We start from the raw sequence: 13,181 nt of genomic DNA, 5'->3' as shown, positions 1-13,181 counted from the left end.
TCTTCCCTTGTTTATTGATGCCACCCCCTTCCCCATTTTTTTTTTCAAAACTACCCCTTTTCTGGAAATTAGATTCTGGAAGTACTTACGCAGTGTAATCTCCAGAAGTCAATGTCACACCAAGAAGGCACTCATCGCCCTCGTGGTCGAGATGCTGCACAACGACAAGGTTGCTGTCGTGGGCTCACGGTGGAAACAATAATTGTGGAGTCGCTGTCGTGGTCCATGGCATGACTCTCGTTGCTGCGATTCCTTACAAAGCCACGAACGCGTTGGGGACTCATTTTCCGCAGTCGAAGCAATTGGGCTAAGCACCTGAATGTTTATGGTCTTCGATTTGCGCTCAAGAGTAATCCTAGCCATATATAATAGCACTAGTTCACAATCTTGAACGACGCTTGTTGTACCTCTGCAAGTTCAGCCACAACATTAAAATGAACACGAAGTTACAATAAAGCTCAAATTAACAGCTGTTTCATGAGTTATTTCTGTAGATGTTTCCTACCAATAGTTGTTGTTCTTTAAAACAAAAATTGATATTTTGTATATATTTTTGTTTACCAATTTTTTTACTTATCATGTTGTTTACCAACTAGTTTAAAACATTTGAGCCCTATAATAAACTGATTGTTGGGTCTCGATGCAAGTTGTTTGTGTGTGTGCTATGGTATCATGTGTTCGTGTATCTATTTAAAGCTTTTTCATCAGCTAAAAATTCTGTCAAAAAAACTAGACATAGTCTCATGCACCAAAAAAACTGAGTTATATAATAAAAGATTAGCACTTCTAACTAGAGAAATGAGCTCAACCAATTCATAACAAAAGTCGGTGGCATTGGAAAAGCTTGAAGAGTTTTTTTTATTTTGCAACCTTTCCGTGCTTATGCTAAATTATTTTTACCCAATGTGCCAACCTATCGTATTGTCATTGTCATGTTTGTGCACATAACCCACCAGAAACTGTTAAAGTACACAGCCTTTTAGATACTAAGTGATAAGAACCAAAAGGCAATCTATCAACTTAGATAATCGATTGAAAAAACATTCAGTTCTTCAGTTTCAGTTATAAAATGTATATTTCATTTTACCCATCAAACTTGATGATAATAATTATAATTGAACTAGGAGATTATGCAGTTTTTGCACAAGCCTAAACTTCTTTCCCTAAGAAGTTGACACAAAGGAATTTTACCAAATAGATACTTGGACTAACTTGTGACATTTTACGATGCTTACCTAGTTCCCTTACATGAGTATATTGTTTCAGGAGCCTGACAATGCATTATAATTGACACCAAAACTCATGTTAATTAGCATAACTACTGTACGATATATCCCAAAACTTATGCTTATTACACTCACTGATAGAACTGGGTCAGAGATATCGATAGAATCGCAAAAATCATTACACAACATATCCCTTATACATATAATCAAGCTGCTAATTAAGTTCTATATTTCCTTCACTTTGTTATACATGTCAAGACAATTTAACACTACTGCCTAGAAAGGGATTGCCTGCATCCAACAAGAGCAACGTCTCTGTAGAATTGTTCTCACCCAAACATCAAACTGCCACTGGCTTCGGTTTTGGAGGTGAGGAGGGAAAAGGGAGGTGTAATTAACAATTGCCTGAACATAAGTGGTGGTTTGACCAATGAGTTTTTTTTTTTTGGTTAGTGGAAAGAATAATATTCACCACCTTTTCTACTCTTTTTTATTCTTTTATCATCTAGTCATCCTTTTAACTTCATCAATGTGATTTCTTAGGTGAGGAGGTTTAAAGAAAGTTAATTTTCATTAAAATAGCAATCAACTTTGATATACAAGTCAGAAACATGAGTTACAAATCTTTCCCTAAATTTTTCAATAACACGAAAAACACAAATTATATAATTAAGTATATCTCAATATATGGCTTAATCTTTGTATGCTACAAATCATAGAAAAAAATGCATGTGGGCAAGCTAACACCGCACACACAAAAACTACAGCCCCTATTAATTAATTTATTTTTCAAAAGTTCTCTATTATTTTTAATATTTTAATTTTATTTACACACAAAATTGAACAACGTTGCTTTGATTTTTCTATTTGTGGGGTGGTGTGGTGTGACAGTGCGCTCCGTGAACCTCACTGGTACTCAGGTCTCTGGTTGTGTTCGAAATCTTGATATAAGAAGTATGTTTCCTTATCAGCTTTGGGCTTTTCTATCGTGTTTATATGCCAAAATAAACAAGTGAGATGGGGGTAGGTGCTTGATATACGTGCTAAAAATATATGTTTAGACTTGTATTAAAATCTCCAACCTTAGCTTAAATGGAATACATTTTTTTTATAGCCCTGAATTGGAATACTTAAAAGTGGAATATGAAAGCAAATTAGCCCAGAACTGTGTAAATAATTACTCTATGATGACTCGGAAGCACATTAGTTCATTCAACTCAAGAACAATGATGCAGCTCTAATTGATCACTAATTAATTATATATATGATGAATTTCACCAATCGTCATGCCACTTATCCCACCCATTTCATGGTATTAGTAATGTGCATGACATTGACCTGAGATCACTTGTACGGAATGCTACACCAATGTCTAATTAAACAAAGCCTAGGCCTATACTTAAATTTTACTGACTCTCTCTTCTTGATATATTGTGCCTTCCACATCAGTTTTTTCAACATGGCGAAGGACTAATTAAGCCTTATTAGTATTAATGTTATCATTCCTTGGAGCTATGACTGGTAGCTGTCGTTGGTCTTCCGGAAAGTTATTTTCTGCAGGGGACGGTGTCATAATACCTCTGCGTTCTTTAGCTTTTCCCCACACAACTAGATAAAGCCCAAGAACCACAACTACTGCTCCAATAATACTGATATCATTCAAATTCAGCAGAAATGAGGTCAGTTAAGAGAAAAAATGTGTACAATTAAGATGAGAATTGAAGCATTTGCTAATTAATTAATTTGTAGTACCTTCCAAGGAAGAGTTGCTCGGATAAGATGATGCAGGCCAAGGCCGTAACAATGATCATACGCAGGGGATTAAAAGCAGTCACAATAACTGGGCCCATAATTTTTGAGACCATGCCTTGTATGTAATACTGAACTCCAGATGTAACTATTCCCTGTAATAAAAATTAAGGTGAGGGCTTAAAAAAATAGGGACCATAGGATGCAATACAATACTACAACTAGGGTGGGGTCGTTATGTTTTTCATTTTTTCAGCCCAAATAGTTGTGTTAGGTACTTATTACTGTACTATCTTATATATCCAATCCAAAAGCATTTACCGCGTAAGCAGGAGCAAAGAGTCGTGTATCCCAACCAAGGGACCAAGCATGAGGGTGGTGGCGTTCTGCGAAGATTGCAACAATAGAGCTTTGAAGTGCTCCTACAAAGCAAACCCAAGTGGCCAGCGACATCTCTGCTGGGTATTTTCTCAATGTTATGGCCTACATAATCACCAAACCACAAATCATTCATTTTCCATATTATACCAATAGATAAATATGTCATTTTATTTTTATGTGTGTAACAATATGTTCAACTATTGGAGAAATAAGGATGGTTTTGGTGGTGAAGGAAAAAGGGAATGGAAAAGAGATCACATATTTGAATCTCTCATTAACAAAAACTAATAATACTAATAATTAACTTTTGTGGATACAAAAAAATAAATATGTTCGTGCAGCAAATTACCTGTAATATGTAAAATGCAGAAAAGCCAGCACAACCAATGAGGAGGAACAATGTCCCTATGACCCAATGGTTACCAGTTTGAGTGACCACATTCTCAGGTTGGCTAGCATGGCTAGTTGATGATCGCATAAAACTAAGCACGGGGCCTTTGTACAGTGCCATTAGCAAGGTGCCTCCAAATGTTACTACTGTGCCAATCACTTTGGCTTGACATGCCACCTCCTTAATCTTCATGTGCTCCATTCTGTGATCAATATAATTAATAAATTAAATGTATGAATATATGTACGATTTATGATTCTCTGTGTCCAACCCAAAAAAAAAAAAAGAAGATTTGTGTTTTTGTCTCCTTACGAAGGTGTACGTGTGCGCACTCTAGTGATTTTGTTTTGAAATTAAATGGTAGATTAAATCAACAAGAAAAGGTACATTAGTCACTATAATTTCGTACCTTTTCTATATATTTCTTTATATACTCATTTATATTTTTTATCCTTTGCATTAAGTATATAATTAAGTTATTGTGTCTAAAACATCAAAAAATTAATTATAAATGATTTTTGTTACTAATGTACTGAATTCTATTTTTAACATTTTTAATTATAAATAATTTAATTATCCTTTGAATTCTATTTTTTAAATCTATGCACCTGGTATATATAAATAGAAAAATCAATATTAATTAAACAGTAGTGTGAAAAGATTATTTGGTTTAAATTTTAAACTAAACTACGTTAGGGTCGTTTATTTAATATTTCAAAGTGATTTTCTTTCGTATTATTTTCATTTTGCACTCTTTTCACACACATCTATATGCACAATATGGAGATATACTATATTTTATGAAAGGGTGAGATGGATAATGTTAAACATCAAACTTTATTATATATATTTAGCATTAAAATATATAATTTATATAATTTTTTAAATAGTCATGTGCTTTTTTTTTAAACAGTCATTATAGTGTATATCAGTATATGCACACACAAAAGAACAGTCTTTGTTCGGTGAAGCTTTGATAAAAAAAGTTAATATATAAGATTATCACTTAGTTCATTAGTTCATTATAATAGTATTTTGTGAGCTTTAGACATGAAAGTGGTAACTTGAAGCATTGGGAGTTCAGTGTTGGAGAATTTAGAGGAAAATAAACACCTTAGATATTTATCTCAATGAGATATAAACAATCACATAAGAAAATATAACATCATACTTTAATCCAAAATTTTAAGATTTAAATTTATAGATTTTTTTCTCATTTATATGATGCTCAATTTTTTAACTTTTACTCAATAAAAATTTTTATCTCACATTTATACTCCAATATTTAAAAATTAGACTTTACAATTGGTTTCATTTCATATTTTTCTTTTTCTTATAAAAAAAAGGTACATAAAAAACAATGAAAAAGGACATCACTCCATTACAAGGTTACGTCATATCAAGCTTCAAAGATGATTTAAAGTGGTACTTATAAATCCGAAGGGTATCTATGAAAATTATACTATGGAAAAAAATGAATACTCATATTATTTCTAATAAATATATTTTAATTAGCTTTTTTAAACAAAATAAATATATACAATAAATTCAATATCATAATTCTTTGCTTACTTTTATAAATCTTTTTTTAATTCTCTTAATTTAAAAATAATAAAATTTGTTCTTTTTTATTCTTTTCCTTCAAAACTATATTTCCAAACATACTACAAGGAAATTATCACGGGTGGGACTTTACCTAAACCTTTCTAAAGAAGCGTTTTGATCCATTACTAACCAATCCCCTGACGGACCATTATATAGAGCCTTTTTATTTATTTATTAGATAACCATGTAGGTAAATACTATTGTTTGATTAATAATGCCGCATTAGACACCTGTATTTTATATCTTGAGTTAGATGAGAGAGAAATGTATGATAAGAAAAGAGATAAAGAAATATTATGAATGTTAATGAAATATTTAATTTGTGTTGGAGAGATAGAAAAAAAAATTTATTGTGAACTGTATTTTTAAGGTATATATGGATAGAAAGAAGAGAGAGATAAAAAAAAAAAAAAAGAGAGAGTAGAGAAACTGATAGTTATGAGAAATAATGTAATGAGAAATAAAAGGTGGAAGTCATATAAAAGAGAAATATTACTCTTATTAGATTTATTATTACTTACCTTAAAATGACAGCCATCACAAAAGTAACAGAGGGTGCGGAGTTCATAACAGCAGATAGGAAAGATGCCGACGTGAATTTCATGCCCAAGAGGGCGAAGCACTGGTCCAGTATTATTCTGCAAGTAGTAACACCATATAAATATAATTTAATTAACTATGTGCAATAAATACATAATAATTAACAATCTGGAAGTATAATTTTTTATATATATGTAAGTGTAGGATAATGATTACTCGAAAAAAGCCAGTGCCATAATCTCTGAAAATACCCGGAAAGTCATCTTGGGCCTAATTTTCCTGCAAAATTAAACAATAGTATTTCTTTTAATTTAATTTAATAGAGGTGAATATATATATATATATATACATATATATACACTTTGATGTATATGCATGCATGGATGAGAAGTAAGGGGAAGAGACCTTTCTAAAACGAATGCGAAGGGAGCAAGAGATACAGAGGCGATGGCATTACGATAGACGATGAACACGTAATGGCTCATACCCTTCTTTATAGCATCCATCGCAAATATGAACATGCCTGCTGAGCCAAATTGAACCGCCACTAACAGCAGATACGGCCTTGCATTTGTGAACCACGTACCCATCTTGATTAATGTCTCTCTCTCTCTCTGGTGAACTTAATATGTGTATCTTAGAAGTGAATTTGCTTCTGCTAGATTTTGTTTATCTGCAACTCCCTGCGAAACCAATGCTGGCCATCTTAATATTTATACCCAACCCGTGAGTATATTTAATAATATTTATAATCCAAAAAGCTGCTTTACAATGCTACTTAATTTACACGTTCCCGGCAGCGGTAAGATTAGAAGGTGAGAAAAGAAATTAGCACGGTTTAATTGCTGACTAATCATTCAAGAAGCGCGATTAATGCGTGTATATTACGTGAATTAATTTATACTATCTAATATTTTGATCACTTATCTAATATGATTTTTTTATTTAAATTAATCATCTTAATTTTAAAATGGTGAATGAATGATCATGTTTTAATGTTCGGTTTTCTGTATCCATTTTTTAGTGACAAAAATAATGGTTTACTTTTATATCTTTACACTGCATACTTTTCATGTGAAAGCGAATTTGCTTCAGTAATGTCATTCTTGTATGATTTTTTTTTTTGTAATAATTTATATATTTTTTTTCATCTCTTTTAGTTTATCCAATCATCCATCTTATTTCATACTTTCATTTTTTTCTTCTTCCCATCGAGATAAATTATTCTCAAACTTTGCTGTACACATATATGGTTTTACTCAAAAAGTAATTCATAGAAAATTTTATTTCATATCATTAACTTTAAACACGTTAAATAGTATTTTTTTAAAAAAAGTTTATCTAAACATTAAGTTTTTTCAGAATTGGTACTGTAACCATAAAATAACAAAACTTGTTTTACATTATTTCATTTTTACAATAAATGGAGACACAAAAATAAATAAATAAATAAATAAAATTATGATTTCTTATCAATCTAATCAAATATTTCACTACTCATAAATGATCTCAATGACTTTGGCTATGCTTAGATAACGTTAGAAAAATACTTCTATAAAATCCAATGAATAATTTCAAATTCCAATACATAAGATAAAGAAAAAAATTGTTATTTTGAAAGTAAAAATACCTTTATGCTCTTTTCATTGAAATCCAAACATGTACTTAATAAATGTTTGGATATAATTTAGAGTAGCTCAAAAACATTTTTACTTCTAAAGTAACAATTCTTTCTTATTCATTAATTCGTCAAAAAAAAAAATCTTAAATCATTTTTTGTCTAATTGGAATTATCAAAAGCACGTTATCAACTTTCATTCAAACCTATCTTTAAATGAACTTAACTGAATTAGATTTCTTGTAATGAAAACAAAAACAAGAACTGAATTAGAATTTTAGTTATGAAACCAATATAATATCTACACTATAATATAGTACTTTCCCTCCTACTATTATTTTGATTAGTGAGTGGACGGAAAAATTATGCAAAAATCAAAATACGTAAACACATGGTTCATGGAAGTTTGTTTTGAACTATTTTCATCATTAAGATTTAAGATCACCCGTGTCATATTCATTCTATGAAAGAAAAAGTGACGTTTGATTGTAGCATACTGTTAAGTACACACTTGACCCAAGTACAGCCAAAAAAAAAATGTTAAGTACAGAATATCGTGTGATAAAGTTAGGGTCAATTTTGATATAAGGTATAAGTATTTTTAATAGCTTCTCTATTAGGAATATAGACTTTATTTCAGTAAAAAAAAAACTCTCAAAAACTGTTTAAAAAAAACTTTTAATCTTGTATTCAAACAGATTTTTAATCGCGCGGTAGTGCGAATCTTTCTTCCTGCAGCTGCGTCTGAATTATGAGGAAGGAGAATTCAAGATTTTGAATGATATGGAATGGCCTACTTAAATTCACGGGGCTTCAAGACCAAACCTGCAAACCTGTACAAATTTAGCTTAGAAATGGACGTGAAGATTATTTACAATTAATTAATTGGAAAGCTAATGTTTGGTATAAAAGTTAGAGCTATATTGAGGAGCTAATAGTGCAATGCAATTGCAACATTAAGAAGCGACCAAATGCAATTCGTAAGCAGTATCACAGCGGAGAGTGCACAAACATAGTTTGTGGAAAAATTGACAGTTGCCACTTGATCACTAAGTGGAAAACTTGGTGGCCACTTCGTAGAATTGGGTTGCGCACCATGTCACCATGCATACACATACGTACGGTGAGCCACCGTAGAACCCAAGTTTGAATAAGCACCAAACATTAAAAACCTAATGATTCTAAACCATTCCAGCAGTTTAAATAAAATAAAAGAGAAGATTCTTTTGGCTGATGTAATGTATGTAATGGGACTACTCCGTATTATGTTATTTATATAATATTTTTTTATTGCATCATCATTTAATATGTTATATTTTTAATATGTCTCCTTTTATTTAATTTGTACAAAAGATTATGAGTTTCTTGTCTTCTTTTTGTTTCTTTAGAAGATAAAATATTCCTCTTTTTGTATTATTCTTTCAACTACTATATGATATGCATGACGGGTGATTCAAGTAATAATTCTTTCTTGAACATGGTAAAAGACGTAAGGAGGACATTGTCCAAGCCATAAACCATACGACTCTTTTAACATTGTGCCGTAGTATATCTGTATCCGCAATGTTATATATGGCCTATTCCAAATACAACTTCTAATTAATTAATTTTGTTTATTCTGTGAATTATTTATATAGGTTGACAATTCTTTCACATTCAAGTTGAGATATTATATATATCTCATTGTACTCTGAGTGGGACAAGAAGAGAGAATGAGTGAAGTTGATAATGCACTTTGACATAATCCTGAAAAACTTACTGCATACTGTCACTTTCCTTTCACCCCTGGTAACTCATTCTACATTACCGCGCTTTAATAACATAGTGTTAATGACCTATTCAAATGCACTATTCGTTTTTATATGTAGACATGCACCAATATAAAAAAAATTAAATCAAGCAACTAATTAACTCGCGCAATACCAATGGGTTCATCCATTAATATATAGTTACCACTTTTTAGGTCTTGTTAAGTTTGATGAAATATTTTTCTTTTTTTTTTCATCAGCTTTTATTTCTTTGGAGCGCTTTCCTCTTGGCTTAATTCAATTTGATGGCTCTTTTCACCTATTTCATCACTTTCACCGCATAAACACGACCTCTTGATTTCATTTTCACTGCTGATAAGGCTCTTACATAATTGGAAACAATGCCAAGACCAGCCGCCATAGAATAATCCGCGTAGGACGGATTAATTTTGAAGCAAGATAGTGTCCATTCTGCAAAAAAAAAAAAAAATTATTAGATAATACAAGATCTGTAGTATCTATGATTTTAACTAATTTTTAAGTAACATATATTAATATTTTAAAATTTATAAAAAAAATAATATCACTCAAGTACATATCATGCAGGGACCTAATAGTGCTCATGATTGTTCTAAATTATCAAATAATTTCTTACATTCCACACATCCGTAAAAAGAAATACGAGTACTATATATTAAAATCTATACAGTAATGTGTACGTGTAAAGCATTACAGATGCTGCAGTAACCTTTTCGTTCTCACACAAGAGTATGTTTGGAAAGAGGGATTAAAATATTTATATCATTGAATAGAATTTCTCTTGATTACTGTTTAATTAAGTAGATACATTAATTGGAAAAAGTGGTTATTGCCTAAGCGCACTTACTTGTTTCTGCGCAGGGTAGTTGAAGTGCGTGATGTTTTGTGAGTTTTTATTTTTATTAGTATTATTTGAATAAGGGCCTAACGGACTCGTTTTTGTGTTTAATTAATTTATGGAAAAATATAAATGAAAACCCAAATGTTATTAAATACCTAATAAGAGAGAAAAAAAATATAATTATTATAAAATTTATAATGTGATAAAAAAATAAAAAAATAAAAAATATTAATGAAATATTTAAATTAAATATGTTCATATATTAATATTCTTAATTTATATGCCCCCGTCCTCCGGGAAGCTGCTCTCTTGTCATATCATAATCAATCTATCATCTTTTCTTGTGACTAATTTCTAATAATCTTCTAAATACTGATATAAAAACTGTCGGAAAGTCCCATGTATTTCTCAAACTTTTTGTTTCTCGTTCAAAAATTTAATGGCATTTATGTAATTTTATTGCAAAACAATGATAATTCATGTGGATGGATATTTAGTGACAATTATAAATATTTATTAAAAATTCACTTTCTCTTACATTCCATTTTTAATCTCTTTTAAAATAATCAACATTTGATCTTCATTTTAAAAAGTGAGTCACATTAAATTTTATTATTAATAATTTGTCAATGCAACTTGATATCATGTCAACATTGTATAAGTGATGTTCCATTTTTTAAGAATGTGTCACGTTAAATTCATACTCATTTGTTGTCTTGTGGCAAATGGTTTTTTATTACCCCTATAATTTTTTAATGTCTAATTTTAGTTCTATAAAATTTAAAATTTAATTGCAGTCCTTCTAAAATTTAAGTTTGATTTTAATCCTTGATTTGTTATCTAATTTTAGTCATTATTTTAAATCTCTAATAAATTTTTAATCCATTTTCATATTCATCCTACCAAATATTATTCAAATCATAGTTTTTAAATCAATTGGGAACTAATGACCAAACCGATTCAATCAACCCTCAAAACTAGTCATATACAAGATTCTGCTAGTGTTATTGAGAAATGCTACCAACACATAATGAATTTGAACAAGTTTAAATATATTTTTAGTTATTGCAATTTAGTGTTTTTAGTTTTTTCATGATTGTAATTTTTTTTGTTTTAAATCCTTGAAAATTATGTTTATTTTTTTTCTTTTTAATGTTTTAGATAACATTATTTACTATTCAAAGCATTATCTAAATGAAAAAAACAAAACAAACCAAATTTCCAAATTTGTAAGGACTAGAAACAAAAAAAAATAATCTTACAAGAACAAGAAAATAAAAAGCACTAAATTGTAAATTGTAAGAACTAGAAAGATATTTAAACCAAAATTATATCTAACCTATTTTGAGGACTTTAGATCATGTTTGGCTTTTCATAACTCAACTCAACCCAATATCTTATATTATTTTAAAATATTTAAAAAAAATTATGAATTAATTATAATCTTTTTATTTAATAATAATATTTTGTATAAAATAATATTATATTTATAATGATATTATTTATATTGAAATACAAATTCTAAAATATACCTTAATTTAAGATTTATACTTATTTATTCTACAATTTAACTATATAATTTAATATTGATATATTACATTAATAAGTTTTGTTTATTCAATCTTGTCTTATATATTATTTGGTCTTGATCGAGTTCAATTTGAGTTCACATAAGTGACTTTTAACAAAGTTTGGGTCAAGTAAAAAAAATGATAAGCCTATCCTAACTTGTCTCACACTCACACCCCTATTAATAATATTATGGAGTTATGAATATTTGTTATTTTTTGTTTAACCATATTATAATTAGACCATTGAATCTTGAACTATTGTTTTCATTGATTCAATGACGAATTCAGTTTTAAAAGGCTTCGTTTAAACTATTATTAAGGGTTAGAAATGAGGATGAAAGTGAAATCATTATATAACTTTCACCTTTGTTTCGAATAGCTAATAATAGTGTGTTGCTAGCATTTATTATTAAGAAATATCATAATATTGAAATTATAACAACAGCCAAGCAGCCATTTGTATACGTTGTTTCTAAGGTTTGATCAAACCAGTAAGCAGGAACGAAACTAGAGGAGGGCGGGTAGGGGCCTGAGTGCCCCCCTCCCTTTAAACTTTTAATTTATGTATATACATATATGTGTGTTTTTAAGTAAATTAATATAAAATTAGTTTTTAATGTTGTTATTATAATAACGGTTAAGGTTAATTAGTGAAAAATTATGTGAAATTAGTTATATTTGTTATTTTTATTGCAATGGTTAATGTGATCAGTAGTAAGGGACAAAGAATAAGTATTTTTTTATCCCCATAAAAAAAAAGTGTTGCCCCCATTAAAAAGTTATTTTAGAAAGATAAATGTAAAAAGTTGAAAAACATAAAATAAATGAATACTAATTTTATTCACTTTATCATTTTAGTTTGTATTATTTTCATTTTTTCTAATATTCTTTTGATAGAGTTTATATCATCTTTCGTATAAGAAAATATTATATTATATTTTACTCCCACTAAAAAAAATTAAAAATGATGGATTTGTCAGTGTTGTTAGTGTAAAACTAATTGTGTGTTTGTTGTTATTATGATAACAATTAAGTTTATAATATTATCCTTTAATATAAAAATTAGTTTTAATTTTATGTGTAAAAATAATAAAAATAAAATAAAATTATTATTTTTTATTAAAAGTAAGACATTTAAATAAATATAAATTAAGGAAAAAAAATATTTTTAACCCTTTTATAAGGTTTCTAGGTTCGTCCTGCCGATAAGATACTTGGTTTCTAGTTAAAGTTAGAACTATGGTTTGAACAATATTATATGTTTATGTTGGTAAGATGAACATGAAAGTGGGTGAAGAAGATATTAAAATTCTATAAAATGACTAAAATTAGATAAACAAATTAATTAAGGATCAAAATCAAATTTTAAATTTTATAAAGAATAATATAAAAGTTAAAAAAATTTGTCATATGACAATAATATAAATGTCACGTCATAACCATGCAGATATCACATTAGCCAAAATATTCAT

General features: G+C 29.2%; 1 protein-coding gene across 1 annotated transcript; it reads right to left on the bottom strand.

Annotated features, from left to right (window-relative positions):
- Window positions 1-2,263: 2,263 nt before the first annotated feature.
- LOC114415400 (WAT1-related protein At4g08290-like) lies at window positions 2,264-6,590 on the bottom strand. Its single transcript, XM_028380071.1, has 7 exons — window positions 6,298-6,590; window positions 6,109-6,171; window positions 5,874-5,990; window positions 3,706-3,949; window positions 3,297-3,458; window positions 2,979-3,130; window positions 2,264-2,875 (listed from the first exon to the last, which is right to left on the bottom strand). Exons 1-7 carry the CDS (start codon window positions 6,480-6,482, stop codon window positions 2,701-2,703), a joined length of 1,098 nt encoding a protein of 365 aa, XP_028235872.1. The 5' UTR covers window positions 6,483-6,590; the 3' UTR covers window positions 2,264-2,700.
- Window positions 6,591-13,181: the final 6,591 nt, after the last annotated feature.

Source organism: Glycine soja, chromosome 6, assembly GCF_004193775.1.
Source record: "Glycine soja cultivar W05 chromosome 6, ASM419377v2, whole genome shotgun sequence".
Lineage (NCBI taxonomy): Eukaryota > Viridiplantae > Streptophyta > Magnoliopsida > Fabales > Fabaceae > Glycine > Glycine soja.
This window is presented reverse-complemented; position numbering and strand designations above follow the sequence as displayed.

What these genes read in the sequence shown, in the direction of transcription:
- LOC114415400 (XM_028380071.1), bottom strand. Translation starts at nt 6,482, where the DNA reads ATGGGTACGTGGTTCACAAATGCAAGGCCGTATCTGCTGTTAGTGGCG. An exon ending in TCTTTGCTCCTGCTTACGCG is followed by an intron (nt 3,131 to 3,296) that starts GTAAATGCTTTT and finishes TTTTTATTACAG; the next exon opens with GGAATAGTTACATCTGGAGT. An exon ending in GAGCAACTCTTCCTTGGAAG is followed by an intron (nt 2,876 to 2,978) that starts GTACTACAAATT and finishes GAATGATATCAG; the next exon opens with TATTATTGGAGCAGTAGTTG.